Below are 14,052 nucleotides of genomic sequence, written 5' to 3'. Positions count from 1 at the left end.
TCTAACCATGTTCCTTCAGGATTGCAGTGCAGCTTTTTACCAGAAGGCCACCAGAGCTCCCTATAGGGCCACTAGGAGTCAGAATGTACTCAATGGCAATGGGTATTTTGGGAACCTATCTCTTCTAATTTAAACTACCTCACTTGGTCATCCTGTTTCTAAGCCTGCCCCCCAAAGAAACTGCAGACTAGGAGGGAATGAGCTGCTGGAGGCCAATTCACAAACCATGGCAAGAAGTGACTGTGAACAATGTAGGAGAGGACTGAAAAATCATAAAACCACCACCACCACCACCAGTGACTCCAAGACTTGGGCAGCAGCCACACTAGGCAGGCCAACAGCAGAGCGGTTCTGAGCTCTTACGTGCCCGGCCAGGGAAGTCTGTTGTTAGTCATCACCCTGAGAGAGCGGGGAAGAGTGGCAGGTCCAGTGAGTTTGCTTCAGATGGGCAAGTGTGACAACCCTTTAAGCCATTGCCATTGTCACTAAGCTGACTCCCACTCACAGAGACCCTGTAGAACAGAGTAAAACTGTCTACTTAGGGAAACCTAAGGTTTCCGAAGATAAACTCTGTTGGCCTAATGGGTAGGGAGTTGTGCTGCCAACCCAAAGGCAGGTGGTTCTAATTCACCAGCTGGTGCATGGGAGAAAGAAGGGAGATCTACTCTGATTAATAGCCTCTGAAATTCCACTGGAGGGTCCACTACGAGTCAGCTCCAACACAAAGACAATCTTACTGGGAGCAACAATTGTGATCTTACCTGGGTGACTACTCTACCTTTCTCCTGTACAGTAGCTGGTGGACTTGAACAACTGACCTTTCAGTTAGCAGATGAGAGCTTACCCAGTGCACCACCTGGGCTTTTTTATATATTCTTTATTCAACTCCTACTGCCATCAAATTAATTTCTGAGGCTATAAATCTTGATATCACAGAAAGAGACTGCCTTTTTTTCTCCCTTGGAGTCACTGGTGGGTTCAAACTGCTGACCTTTTGATTGGTGGCCCGACATGTTATGCACCGTGCCACAGGGCTTATCTGACATGTCTGAAAAGGGAGCAAATTTCAAAGGCTCTAATAAGTGGAAGGGCAAGTTTAGCTTATTTTAAAAAAAATGAGTCTTGGCCCATTTTGCCATTTCCTTAATCAGACACCTGATATTCTTCAGGGCACAGAGTTGAATACCTATTTCTGGGAGTCATTTGCAAGGATAAATGAGGCGTTTCGTCCCTGTCACACTGAGTACTGGCCAAGGGCCAGGTCCTCCCTCTCACTGAAAGGAAGATGAAGGCAGAGAAGGGAACTTGAGTGAGGATGAGGCTTAGTCTTACAAGGGGGCACAAGACACCCCAGGAAAGGGCCCCTGCAAGGGAGGAGCTTCAAACTGCACCTTCTTCCCTATAAATAGAAAGTTCTACTCGTGTTGTGTATGCTTTGCCTGGGCTTCCTTAAGTGGCTGGCTTCTCATTTAGTCTTTGTTTAGTGACTTTAAAACCAGAGCCAGTACACAGAAATTTTATGAGGTGGGGGAATCCTTTTTGATGGTGTAGATTTAAAAATAGACATGTTTGTGAGGAAGCGGTTAAGATTATGGGAGATGACAGTCAATGATGGCCTTGTCTAATTTGGGGGTGGCCAGTCAGCTGGTGATTTAAAACACTGTCAGGCCTGGATTTGTCCCAAGAACATAGGCCAAGATGGAGCTGGACCCAGGGGCCCTCTTTTGCATCAGGGTCTCCCCTAACACTTCTGTGTGAGATTCTCTCTCTCTCTCTCTCTCTCTGTGTGTGTGTGTGTGTGTGTGTGTGTGTGTGTGTGTGTGTGTTTAAAGTCATTTGGAAGCATTACCATCTCCTTTGTCCCTAAGTGGAAACCACTTCTGCCAGACAACTCAAGCCAGCAATAGCAGTAACCAATGATCCAAAGTCAGCAGGCCAAGCTCCACGACCTTCAGAACCTTCTGTGTCCCTCTGCCTGGCACAGTAGGCTCACCTCAGAAGCATGCTTTGTCATTTTTTTCAGTCCTTCCGGCAAGCTTCTCCAGAACAGGTCACCATAGCAACAGAAAGACTGCTCCAGTCCTGTGCTCACAACGTTCCCAAGAAAAGGGCCAGCTTAGCGTCACACTTATCCCCCATCTCCCCATTCACCTACTTGCATAACCTCCTGATTTGTTTTCTTGCTTTAAAACCAATCTCAGGTTCTTAAGCAGATTGGCACCATGTGGGCCTGGGTGTATTCGAAAACTTAGTTTGAACCTGCGATACCAAAAAGGAGTAAAGCCGAATGTGATAAGCAGGTAACTGGCCCAGCTGACTGGGAACTGGGCAGGGATGGGGCTAGCCTCGCCCTGATAGACTGGGCTCTCAGAGGCCAGAGGTACCCTCAGGGCTGCCACGACCAGCTGCACAGGTTGCACACTCCTCAGTTCCAGGGGGGTTCAGCATACATAGTTGATGACTGAGGAATGTGTTACACACATTACAGTTGTGTAATGCTGTTTGTAACCTTGCTCTGTCCTGAGATGTGCACCAAAACTCATCTGCTGAAAACTGGTCAGCTGAACCCTAAAGTGGAATAGTGCTGAGAAACAGGGCAAGTTGATAAAGAGGTCCAATAACCCCCTCGTTCACCAGCCACTAAGCCTGAGCGGCAGAAGGGATTTGGGCAGGTGGCACTGTGTCAGGGCTTTCCATGGGAGCCAATATGGAGGGCACCAATGGAAGGAGAGACATCAACAGGAGACCCGAGGAAGACTCTCAGCCCCAACTGGGGTCTCTAGCATGGCTGCTGTCAGTGCCTGAGCTCTGGAAGGTAAGAGTTAAGAGAAGAGGTCCCTCTTCCCAGTCCACAAAGCCTGAATTCTACCGGTGCAGTGCTCAGAGTACTCAAATACCTGAATCCAACCCCTTTCAGATGGGGACATTGAGGCCCAGAGAGAAGCATGCATATCCATGAAGTCACACAGCAAATGAAAGCAGAACAGGACTTGATTTTTTTCATACTAAGTTCCTAGAGCAGAACTTGGGGAGCAGGGTGGGTTAGGGATTCAACCTAGGTCTTATCTTCTGTCTTTAGCTGGGACCTCCTCTGGGGAAGGTCTGGCAACTTGGAAGAGGCAGATATACCAGTGTCATCCCTCAGGGGCTGTAATCCCCCCTGGAAACCCTGGTCAGCCCACCAGATTCTAACATATGCTTTCTCCCTCCCCAACCAGTTCTCTGACTGATGGGCAGACGCTCTCCAAAGAGTCCCTAAGCCATGCCTTCGAGCACTCGTCCCCAGATAAGGCGAAGGACACCCAGTTTGATTGTCCAGGTGAGACTTCTGTGGGCTGCTGGGGTGGGCAGGACAGGAGGGCTCAGCTGGGCTGGGGATGGTGGTGGGAACTGCAGGCAGAAACAAGCAATAGGGCCAGACAATAGGCCAGAACTGCAGGGGAGGAGTAAGAGGGGGGTCCACATCTCCACGGATTCCAGTGCTGCCTTCACAGCAGCTGGTCCCAGTGGAAGGCAATGGAGGAAGTTCTCTTCATCAAGAAGGTGGGAAAAAAAGGTGAGAAACAGAGAGAGATAAGGAGACAGCTTGGATTTCCTCAAGAGCCAGGCTTGGGCTCTTCGACTGAGATTGTTGACAAAAAGGATGAAGCCCAGATATGAGCAAAGCCTTGAGTTGGATGGATTTTCCTGGGAAAGTGGAGCAGGAGCCAGGCCAGCAGGGGAGTCTTGCAGTAATTGTGCTGGAGACTTGGGACGGCATGTGCTCTTACAGAATGGCACTGACCCTCAGATAATTGCATCTTAAGGGAGGCAGAGTTAGCATTTACCCCAGAGTCATCAAAACAATAATAATGACCATAATGCCTCTTTTGTTCATTTTTATTAGCTGTACAACAATATTGTAGTAATAATAGAAGGTAAAAAAGGAAAAGAAACAAAAGACACTCAGCAGCCAGTAAGAGGCCACTGCCTCCCATGTCCGTGCTGTCTTTGGGACCTCACACTGTTGCCGTCTTGTCTCTGATCTGTGTCCCTCTGGGGTCAGAGAACTTCCCCGTATTGCTGGTCTTCCCAGCTCTGGGTTTCCTAAGTGCAGGCAGCCTGCTGCTCAGAGAAGCTTGCTCTGTGACTTTCGTAGTTGTCTCCATTCCCTTGGGTATCTGGATGGGAACCAATAAAGGAGAGAGAATTGAACTGGCTGTTGAGTAGTGTTTAAGAAGTGTTCAGCAGGTGTTTTGTAGAAGTCCTTCAGTTTGGGTACGTTTGGTGTTTTCCTCATGATTAAGCAGGGGCTGTGGCCTTAGAGAGGTTCCTGTTTATGTTTAAGTACTGACCTCAAGGTTGGCTGTTTCAGCCTACTCAAAGACACCACAGAAGAAAGGCCTGGCAATCTATGCCTGTAAAGGTGACTGTCAAGAAAATCCTGGGGCGCAGTTCTACTCTGTAACATGTAAGGTTGCCATGTGCTGGAATTGATTTGTCAGCAATGGTTCTGAGTGGTCTGGATGGATTTTGGGGAGTAGATGGTTGCGTGGGCCTAAGAGGGGAGGAAGGAGCTGGAAGAGGCTAATTTTAGGAGTCCTTGAATTGGGCAGAGAGAGAACTCAGGGCTAGAGGACAAAAGGAGTTAGCTGGTTTTTGGCAGCGCTGCAGTGAGCACTCAGAATGAGCACTGCATCAAGCACTCAGCCAGCCCTGAGTTCTTTAGAATGAGCATGGCATCAAGCACTCAGTGAGCACTCCGAATGAACAGGGTTTAAACAAATCGGGGAAAGGAGACCCTGAGTGCTAGAAATGATTAATGTACTGGCTGCTAAACAAAAGGCTGGAAATTTGAGTCTACCCAGAGGTGCACCAGAAGAAAGACCTGGTGATCTCATTCCAGAAAAACCAGTCACTGAGAACCCTTCGGGGCACAGTTCTGGAGTGACCACACATGACCACTAGTCAAAGCTGAGGTGAAGAAGGCTGGCAAGGTCAGGTTACACAAGTAGGAATCACAGAGTCCTCCTGGAGGGGGCTGGAACAGGGCCATGTGAGTAGCTCAGGGCTTCGGGGTCTTGCATTTCATTGAGAACAGGTAGGCAATGATGGGAGAGATAGCAAGGCCACCACTGTCATGTTTATCAGGATTGTGGGAAGCTAGGCAGGACAGCCAGGCTGGAGAGAAGCTAGAACCATGCAGGGTAGGATGGGACTGCCTCCTTCTGCCTCTCCTGTGTGTGGCACAGTGCAGCTAAGTCCTGTGATGGACAGGCCTTCTTTCTTGCTATTGGAGAGCTGTAGTCTGGGGCCAGACAGGCCCTGGCTAGAAGGGCATAGTCAGGGCGATGAAAGGAGTCCAACTGGATGAGAACCACTGATTTCTTGGATGGTGATCTTTCATTGATGTGAGGAGAAAGACCAGTCTCAGAGGAGTTAAAGGAGTCTTCTGTCACCACTGCTATCGGCACATGTCCAGAACAGGTGGCCTCAAGAGACCTTGGATATTGCCTAGGGCATTGCCAAACATGCCTTGTAAGACCCACAGGCCTTATGTGGGCTGTGCTCTATCCGGCTCACTGTCAACCAGCCCCCAGGGACTTGGAAGTAGAGAGACACGCCTCTGGGATAGAGCTACTGTGGGCTCCAGGCTCAGCACTCAGTACTAAGTGCCTACTGTGCCAGGGCTTGGGCAGGAGCTTGGGATCCTTTATCTCTTGGATCCTCCAGCAGCCCCAGGAGTCATGGTCTGTAAACTCCTTATGAGAGAGGAAACTGGAACAGCCACTTGAAGGGAGGAGTCTTGAAACTGTCCCTTCACAAAGTACTCTTCAGCTCTCTTAATAAGATTGAGAGGCCTTAGCTGAAAGACTGTTTGGAGGGAAGGTTGTAGGATTATGAGAGGGTTTAGAGCGCCCTCTCCCCACACAGCTGCCCTCTTTTATGGAACTTTGCATGTGCTCAACTCCTCTCTCTCTCTCATTGTCATGTTGGAATTGACACACAGCTGATACTCCTTCAGGTTTCCAAGATAGTAAATTTTTCTCCCTTGGAGCCACTAGCATGTTCCAATTGCCAAAGAGCCACTATCTTTGGATTGTTGTTGTTTGTTGTTGTTAGGTGCTGCCAAACTGAGTACGACTTATCAGTGAAGTTCAGTGGACTATGCCACTAGGGCTTCTGGTTAGGTTCTTAGCATGTGCCGTTTTATTGCCATAGCCTATGGGAAGGCATTTCTATTTATCCCACCGCATAGGAGAAACCAAACTCTGAGAGGTTAAATATTGTAAGTTGCACACTTTGCAAGAGGAGGCACCCTTCATGGGCCACATTGCCCTCACTGGGACCTAGACAGCACAGTGTGGTCCCCTCCAAGTCTGGCCAATCGCTGCCTCACCCCCACCTAACTGCTGAGCTGGGAAGCACCTCTGGAAGTTTGTGGAATTTTGCCTCCAGGCATCACTGTTCTCCCGGGGACCCTCAGAGGCTGCTGGGCTCCCTTCTCAAGAAGCTTAGGGGTCCACAAGCTCTGATCATTAGGCTGGACACTAAGCTGCCCAGATGGACATGTGCCCAGAGGTTACCCCCTGTCCCCAGCCCGGCCATCTGACCCACACACAAAGGCAGTCTTGTGCCTGGCCAGGAGATACATTTCTTTCCAGCCCTTTCTAGGTTGAGCATGAACCCCAGCTGGAGAAGGGTAGCTTCAAGACTTCAGAGAAGGGGAGGGAATTCACAGAGCATAGGCTCTGGGATAGACTGAGTGGAGGCTCTGGCCAGGACCTGTTCCCCAGCCCCGCTGGGCCTAGGAAATGAGGCACATTTGTGCTTTCGCCTCCAGGTTGGAAGGCTGGTTGCTCGGTCCAGCTTGGCCTCCAGCCTGAAGTCCAGAGATTTGCTGGGCTTTTTTTGTCTCTCACATCCCACCCTTCCCAATTTTTTGAGGGCATGGTGGTGTGCCCAGCCGGTGCTGGCACTGAAGAGCAAGAATGTGGATTGAGATGGCTTCAGTCCTCGGGACATTGTGGTTAGAGACCCTGCAGTCTCCACTGGAGAGTAGCTTTGGAGGAGCATCCAAAAAGGCCAGAGCTCAGACGGAATCTGTGTTGGTGGTTTAGAATGGTTTCTCGTGTGCAGAATGAGCAAATGTGATCTAGGCTCTGTGGCCAAGAAACGTAGAAATTCTGGGAGTCCTGGTAGAAAAACTTTTCTTCATCAAACTGTTCAGTCCTGCCAAGGCACAAGCAAGCTCATTGCTGACCCCAAGGTGCTGATTGTACTAATATACAAAAATCACCCTGGTAATAGCATGGTCAGGCAGCTAGGTTCCAGCCCAGCGTGTGCCAGGGAGTTGATGCACAGAGTAGCAGGGCTCTACCTGATTCCAGGACCTCCTGGGGAGAAGGGACCTGCACAGGACTGTGACCCAGTCATCCCCTCACCCTGCCCTTTTCAGGCTTTGCTGCTAAAGGTCTTCAGATACTGCTAGAGTGTCCTCCACCTGGGTATGACCAGCGCCACCCAAGTCCCTGCCTGTGAGGGCGGGCCTCCTGTATCTCTGAGTTAGTGGGTTCAGATACCCCTTCCCAAGTTACTTTGCTCTCAGGTGGGTGGATCCAGCCAGGGTCTTTGTGTTTTCTGAGCACGCCCACCCAGAGCTGCTGATGAGAAAAGCCCTATTGACTCTTCTCGTCTGGGCCATAGACAAGTGGAATCCCTGGCGGCCAGGTAAAAAAACCAAAGCAATGGCTGTGAGGGGCCTCATAGAGACCACCTTGTCCGTCTCACCTGCAACTTACATGGGGAAATCAAAGCTCTCCTGTGTTGGTCAGAGCTCAGGGCTCTTGGCATTCAGGTGCAAAGGCTGGTGAATGTGGCATTTGCAGGAACACGTCCCTGGCTGCCAGGAGACTTCAGCACAGTGGGCATTTTGTCAGGTATATTCTGCACCCTTTTGCCAAAACTCCTGGTTCACTGTTCTGTCCCAAGTCTTGTTCTTATCTCCTACCATGCACTAAAGTCGCTGTAAGCTTCTCCTCTGATACCGCTCCATGAACGGCAGACCAGACTAAGACCCTCAGTAAATGGTCCCTGTGTGGAGGGAGATAGGGACCCTCCTGCTCCTGATCTCAGACTGGCTCTTGCAGGTGCAGGCTGAGAGGTCCTGATGGCCTGAGGGAACATTCTTGGAGAGAGATCCAGCCCTGAAAAAATCACCTTTCCCCCTGGATCAGTGTATCACTGCATCTGAACAATGCACTCCATTCCTATAATTCTGTTCCCACAGACTGCAGAAAACTCTGGCCTTCCCCTCTGCTTGCACGTTTTTCTTCCTCCCAACTAATTGAGAGTGACTTCCTCTGCTGTTCAGAAGCCTTTATCCCAAAGCCTCCAAAAACACAGCTCCCAGCCTGCCCTGCAGTTCCCAGCATAATGGGCAGATTGATAAAACCCAGGCAAGGGTCAGGTCAAAACTAGGGGCAACGTGAGGGAGGGAGGAGAAGGGGGACAGAGAGGTGGCAGAAAGTGCAAGCTGGGCCTTGGGAAAGCCCACCCCCAGTACTCGGTGGACAAGTCTCGCAGTGTTTGAATGAAAAGTGAGTTGACAGGCCTATCATCCAAAGTCCCTCTGAGTGGATTTGAACCATCAATTTTGGGGCCATTCCAGGCTACATAGTATCCACTGCCATCAGTTTGGTTCTGACTCATAGTTACCCTCCATCCACATTCCATGACTGTAAATCTTTTCAGGAGGAAAGTGCCCATCTTTCTCCCTCAAAGTGATGGGTGTATTGTAACTACTAACATCTGTTAGTAATTTCATATATTACATACTCTTCCACTAGGGATCCTTGGCAAGCAATTTAATCATTTGTGCTACCCAGAAACCTACCCCTGGTAATCACTAATAAACTCTAATCTCTATGCCTTTACTTTTACATACTTTTAATTTTTAAGTTCTTTTTTTTATTTGCATGAAAATGGACAAATCACATTGGGTTTTGATTCACGTGTATAGTTATTTTATTTTAAAACATTAATTACAATTAATTTATGTACTTCAGTACTTACAATGTCTAGCCAATCCTTTACTGCCTTTATCTTCACCTAACTTATCTAAGTATTAATTTTTACTTCCTTCTATCTCCTTTCCCATCCCTGCTAACTCTGAAGATTTCAATGAATTGGCTAGTGAAAACAGAATTTGGAAGAAAACTTCTGTCTTCTCTGTTTGGTCCCTTGGTTCTCCCACCGTTCAGCATTCTTAACCATAGATATTTTTTTGTTATACTTTTGCTGCTTTGAGTTCTCTCTCTCTCTGTCTCTCTCTCTCTCCCCCGCCCCATATGTGTGTTTATGTGGTTTGTGTGCAAGTATACAGGACAAATTCATTTTCCATTCAACAATCCATGCATTGTTTGGTTTCCTAACACTGGTTGTGTTTCCTTCCTGCAATAGCATTCTTGCCTCCTAGAAGTGAGGGAAGTGAGTTCCGACGGCTCCAGAAGATGGGCTTGATTTTGAAGGTAGACAGGAAAAAAAAGGTGATCATCAAAGAAGAAAGAGAAATGAACAGAGGGACACCAGCATTGCTCAATATCAGTCTTTCTCTCCCTGGCTGCTGCTTCTATCTGCTGTTCTCTACCCACCTTATTTGTCCACCTGGGTCTTTGCAAGTCACTTCCCAACTCAAAACAGACTGTGATTGTTATCAGTTGCCACTCACAGGAGTGGGATTACTGGGCTAGCATTTCTGGACAGGCAGCCTCCAGACCCTCAGGCAAGGGCACAGAAGCCTGGTTCCCCATTCCTGTGGTTACTGAAGCTTATTAGCACCTGGGAGCAAGGGACCCCCGCCAGCTGCTCTGCTCAGGCACTTGGCGCCCCTGTGTGGTCGTCGCTGGTTACTGTCCAGTTCAAGGCTGTTGTTAAGTGCCATCGAGTCGCAGGCGACTCAGCAACTCTATGAAGGAGAGTCCTCAACGCTTGGCTGCCTTTCATCCTCTCTCCAGGTTCATAAGGTTTCCGGAGGCAAGCTATTATGGAAGTGGATGCCACTACTCCTTCCACACTTATTTTAATCGGGGCGGGGGGGTGTGGTGTGGGCTCCACCCCACTCTCTGTCTGCATTGCATAGCCAACCATTAACGCATTTGACACATTGGTGTCACAAGTGTTCAGCCTCACAGCAACCAAAAGTGACTTCGGTATGGCAATTTGTACACCAGGGCTATACAACCTAGAGGAATGTCTGAACAAAAACAATGAAAGACTGGCCTGAGGGCCGTGGATTAAAAGTCACCCACCTTTGTCTTGGTAGCATCGTTTTCTGTTCACTAGGCCAGCTGATCTCTCTCTCTCTCTTTCTCTCTCTGTTGATATTATTGTTGTTAAGTGCCGACAAGTTACAGGCGACTCATAGCGACCCTATGAAGGAGAGTCCTGGATGTTTGGGTGCCTTTCATCCTCTCTCCAGGTTCATAGGGTTTCCGGAGGCAAGCTATTATGGCTAGTTCAAGGCTAGTTTAGGTAAAACAGCAAATGGTTGCCTGGATCCCTACTCACTTCGACAATCTTTTTATTTTGTTTTTTAGATTTTAATGAAAGTTTATAAAGAACTTGGATTTCCATTCATTCATTATTGTACATTCTCTTCTCTGTCCCCCTTGCCCCTCCAGTTCACTTTTTTCTTTGGAAAAAAGTTCATTGTTAAACAGCCACCCCCCCCCCCACCACCAACCCCCCCCCACCTGGACCACTTTACTGTGCAACTCTTATTCTGGACTCTTGTCATGAAATAATACCTAATAATATATTCCTTTTATACAGTTCTCTCCCTCATCAGTTTCAATGCCATGCATATTATTTATCCCCTCTTTTCTTAGTTTCCCCCAGCCCCCATATCAATCCTGTTCTATAACAGTGGCGTTGTGCAATATTTGTCTTTTTGTGACTGAGATATTTCACTCAGCATAATATCCTCCATGGTCACCCATTTTGTATAATATTTCATTAGTTCTTTGTTTTTCAGTGGTGCATAATATTCCATAGTGTGAATATACCACAGCTTCTCTATCCATTCGTTTGTTGATGGGCACTTGGGTTGTTTCCAACTCTTTGCCATTGTATAAAAAGCAGCAATAACCATGGATGTGAATATATCTTCTTGGGTGGCAGTCCTGATTTCTTTAGGGCATATTCCCAGTAGTGGAATTGCTGGGTCAAATGGTATTTCTATTTCCAACTTTTTGAGAAAGTGCTATACTGCCTTCCATAGTGGTTGCACCATTTTACACTCCCACCACAGTCAATAAGAGTTCCAATACCTCCACAACCTCATCAACATTTGTTGTTTGCTGCTCTGTTAAATTTTGCTATTCTTACTGGGGTGAGATGATATCTGATAATTGTTTTCCTTTGCATCTCTCTTAGAGCTAGGGATTTTGAACATTTTCTCATGTGTTTGTTCTCCGTCTGAATGTCTTTTTTGGTGAAATGCCTGTTCATATCCTGTGCCCATTTTGCAATTGGGTTGTGTACCTTTAAATTGTTGTGGCATTTGAGTATATTCCATAAATTCTAGATATAAGTCCCTTATCAGACATGTCATTGTTGTTGTTGTTGTTGTTGTTGTTGTTGTTATGTGCCATCAAGTCATCTGCGACTCATAGCAACCCTATGTACAATAGCCCAAAACCCTGCTCTATCCTATGCCAATCCCATTGTCTCTGACACACCTATATCCTTATCCCAGTCACTGAATCAATCCATCTAATAGAAGGTCTTCCTCTCCTGTGCTGTCCCTCCACCCTTCCTAACATGACATCCCTCTCCAAGGACTGATCCTGCCTTACAATACGTCCAGAGTATGTCAGACGAAGCTTCAGAATCCTTGCCTCCAAGGAGCAGCCTGGCTTCACCCTCTCCAGGACGAATCTGTCCATTCTCTTAGCAGTCCATGGCATAGACAATGCTCTTCTCCACCACCACAGCTCAAAGACATCAATTCTCCTTCTGTCATCCCTAGTCATTGTCCATTACCACATATTTTTTCCCAGTCTGTGGCTTCCCTTTTTACACTATTGGAGAAGTTTTGGGATGTGCATAGTGATTTGATTCTTAGAAGGTCCCATTCAAGTGCAGCAATGAATGAGTGGAAATCCAAAATCTCTGTAAATGCTCATTAAAATTATTTTTTTAAAAAAAGAAGAAGGTCCCATTCATGCATTTTATCCTCTCCTGGTTGTAGGCTTTTCAAAATGCTTGGAAGACTGTTCAGGTTTTGGATTAGTGCTTCTATGGTTCTTCCAAGCTTTTCTCTAATGACGTTTATAGTCCTTGGCTTTAGTCCTAGGTGCTTGATCCACTTTGAGTTGGTTTTTGTGTATGTTGTGAGGTGTGGGTCTTGTTTGAGTTTTCTGCAGGTGGTTTTCCAATTTTGCCAACACCATTTGTTAAAAAAGGCTGTAGTTTCTCCACTTAACTGATTTCATCTCCTTGTCAAAAATCAGTTGACCATAGGTAGCTGGGCTGATTTATGCATTCTCAATTCTATTCCAGTGCTCATTTTTTTCTTTTCTTTTAATGTGTTTGCTTATTGGTATTAATTGACCTCTAATTACTGCTTTTGCTGTTTCCCAGAGGTTTTGTTAAGTTGTGGTTTCATTGTCATTTGTTTAAAGAAACTTTAATTTCATTTTTTTTTTATTTCATCTAGTACCCACTCATGTCAAAGCAAGGTATTGTTCAGTTTCCAAATGTATGGGTTTTTTTCTTCTTTATTCTCTTGTTATTAATTTCTAATTATGAAGCATTGTGGTCTGAGAAGATGCTTTGTATTATTTCTATGCCTTTGAATTTATTGATGCTTGCTTTGTGTCCTAAAATGTGATCTATTCTGGAGAACACTCCATGTACATTGGAGAAGAAGGTATACTGTGCTCTTTTTTTTGTACAACTGCCTGTAAATATCTACAAGATCAAGTTGGTTTATTTTGTGGTTTAATTCTTCAGCATCTTTGTTGAGTTTCTTTCTGGGAGTTCTATCTTTTCTTGAGAGTGGTATACGAAGTCTCCAACTACTACAGTAGCGTTGTCTATATCCTTTTTCAGTTTTGTTAATGTTTGTTTTATATATTTTGCAGGTCTCTCATTTGGTGCATAGATATTTATTATTGTTATATCTTATTGTTCTATTGACCCCTTAATCATTATATATACCTTTCTTGTCCTTTATGATGGTTTTTGCATTGAAATCAATTTTATCAGAAATTAATATTGCCACTCCTGCTTTTTTCTGGTTGCCATTTGCTTAGTATATTTTTTCCCACCCTTTATTTTCAGTCTTTCTTTATCTTCATTTTTCAGGTGTGTCTCTTTGTAGATAGCATATTGATGGATTTTTGGGTTTTTATCCAGCTGCTACTCTTTTTCCCTTCAGTGGTGCATTTAAACCATTTACATTCAGTGTGATTATTGAGAGGCAAGATTTTGTTGCTATTCCATAATCTTTGATACATTTGAGCCTGTTGTGGCTGTTGTGTCAATCTCTGTCACGAAGGGTTTCTATTGTTTCACTAACCAGCTTTAGCAAACATGATGAGATTGGTCTATCCTGATGATGTGTCCAAATTGAGTGGATGTTTCACCATCTTTGCTTCTAAGGAGCCTCTCTCTTTCTCATTGCCATCAAATCAAGACCTACTTAAAGCTGAGATTTCACAGCCTCTGAAAAACCAATGGTCCTCTGCCATGGAGAGTCAGCTTTAAGTAGGTCTTGATTTGATGGCAATGAGAGAGAGAGAGAGGCTCCTTAGAAGCAAATATCACACACAAGCAAAATCCTGCTGAAGATTATTTTAAAACAACTGACCTAATACATTAACAAAGAACTACCAGAAATACAGGCTGAATTTATAAGATATTTTGGCACTAGAGACATTATCACCAATATCAGATGGATCTTGGCAGAATGCAAAGAGTACCAGAGCAATGTCAATCTGTGCTTCATTGACTATTTTACTGTGTAGGTTACAAATTGGGGCTAACCTTGAGAAGAATGGGAATCTC

General features: G+C 46.1%; 1 protein-coding gene across 1 annotated transcript in view; it reads left to right on the top strand.

The window, feature by feature from the left end:
- ACSBG1 (acyl-CoA synthetase bubblegum family member 1) overlaps positions 1–14,052 on the top strand; it is a 73,067-nt gene that overhangs the window by 27,585 nt on the left and 31,430 nt on the right. The window contains exon 2 of the mRNA XM_006888367.1: positions 3,219–3,319. Within this exon, the coding sequence (XP_006888429.1) occupies positions 3,219–3,319 (101 nt within the window). The remainder of the gene's footprint in view (positions 1–3,218; positions 3,320–14,052) is intronic.

Source organism: Elephantulus edwardii, unplaced genomic scaffold, assembly GCF_000299155.1.
Source record: "Elephantulus edwardii isolate Elephantulus edwardi_28Jun2011 unplaced genomic scaffold, EleEdw1.0 scaffold00066, whole genome shotgun sequence".
Taxonomy (NCBI): Eukaryota; Metazoa; Chordata; class Mammalia; order Macroscelidea; family Macroscelididae; genus Elephantulus; species Elephantulus edwardii.
This window is presented reverse-complemented; position numbering and strand designations above follow the sequence as displayed.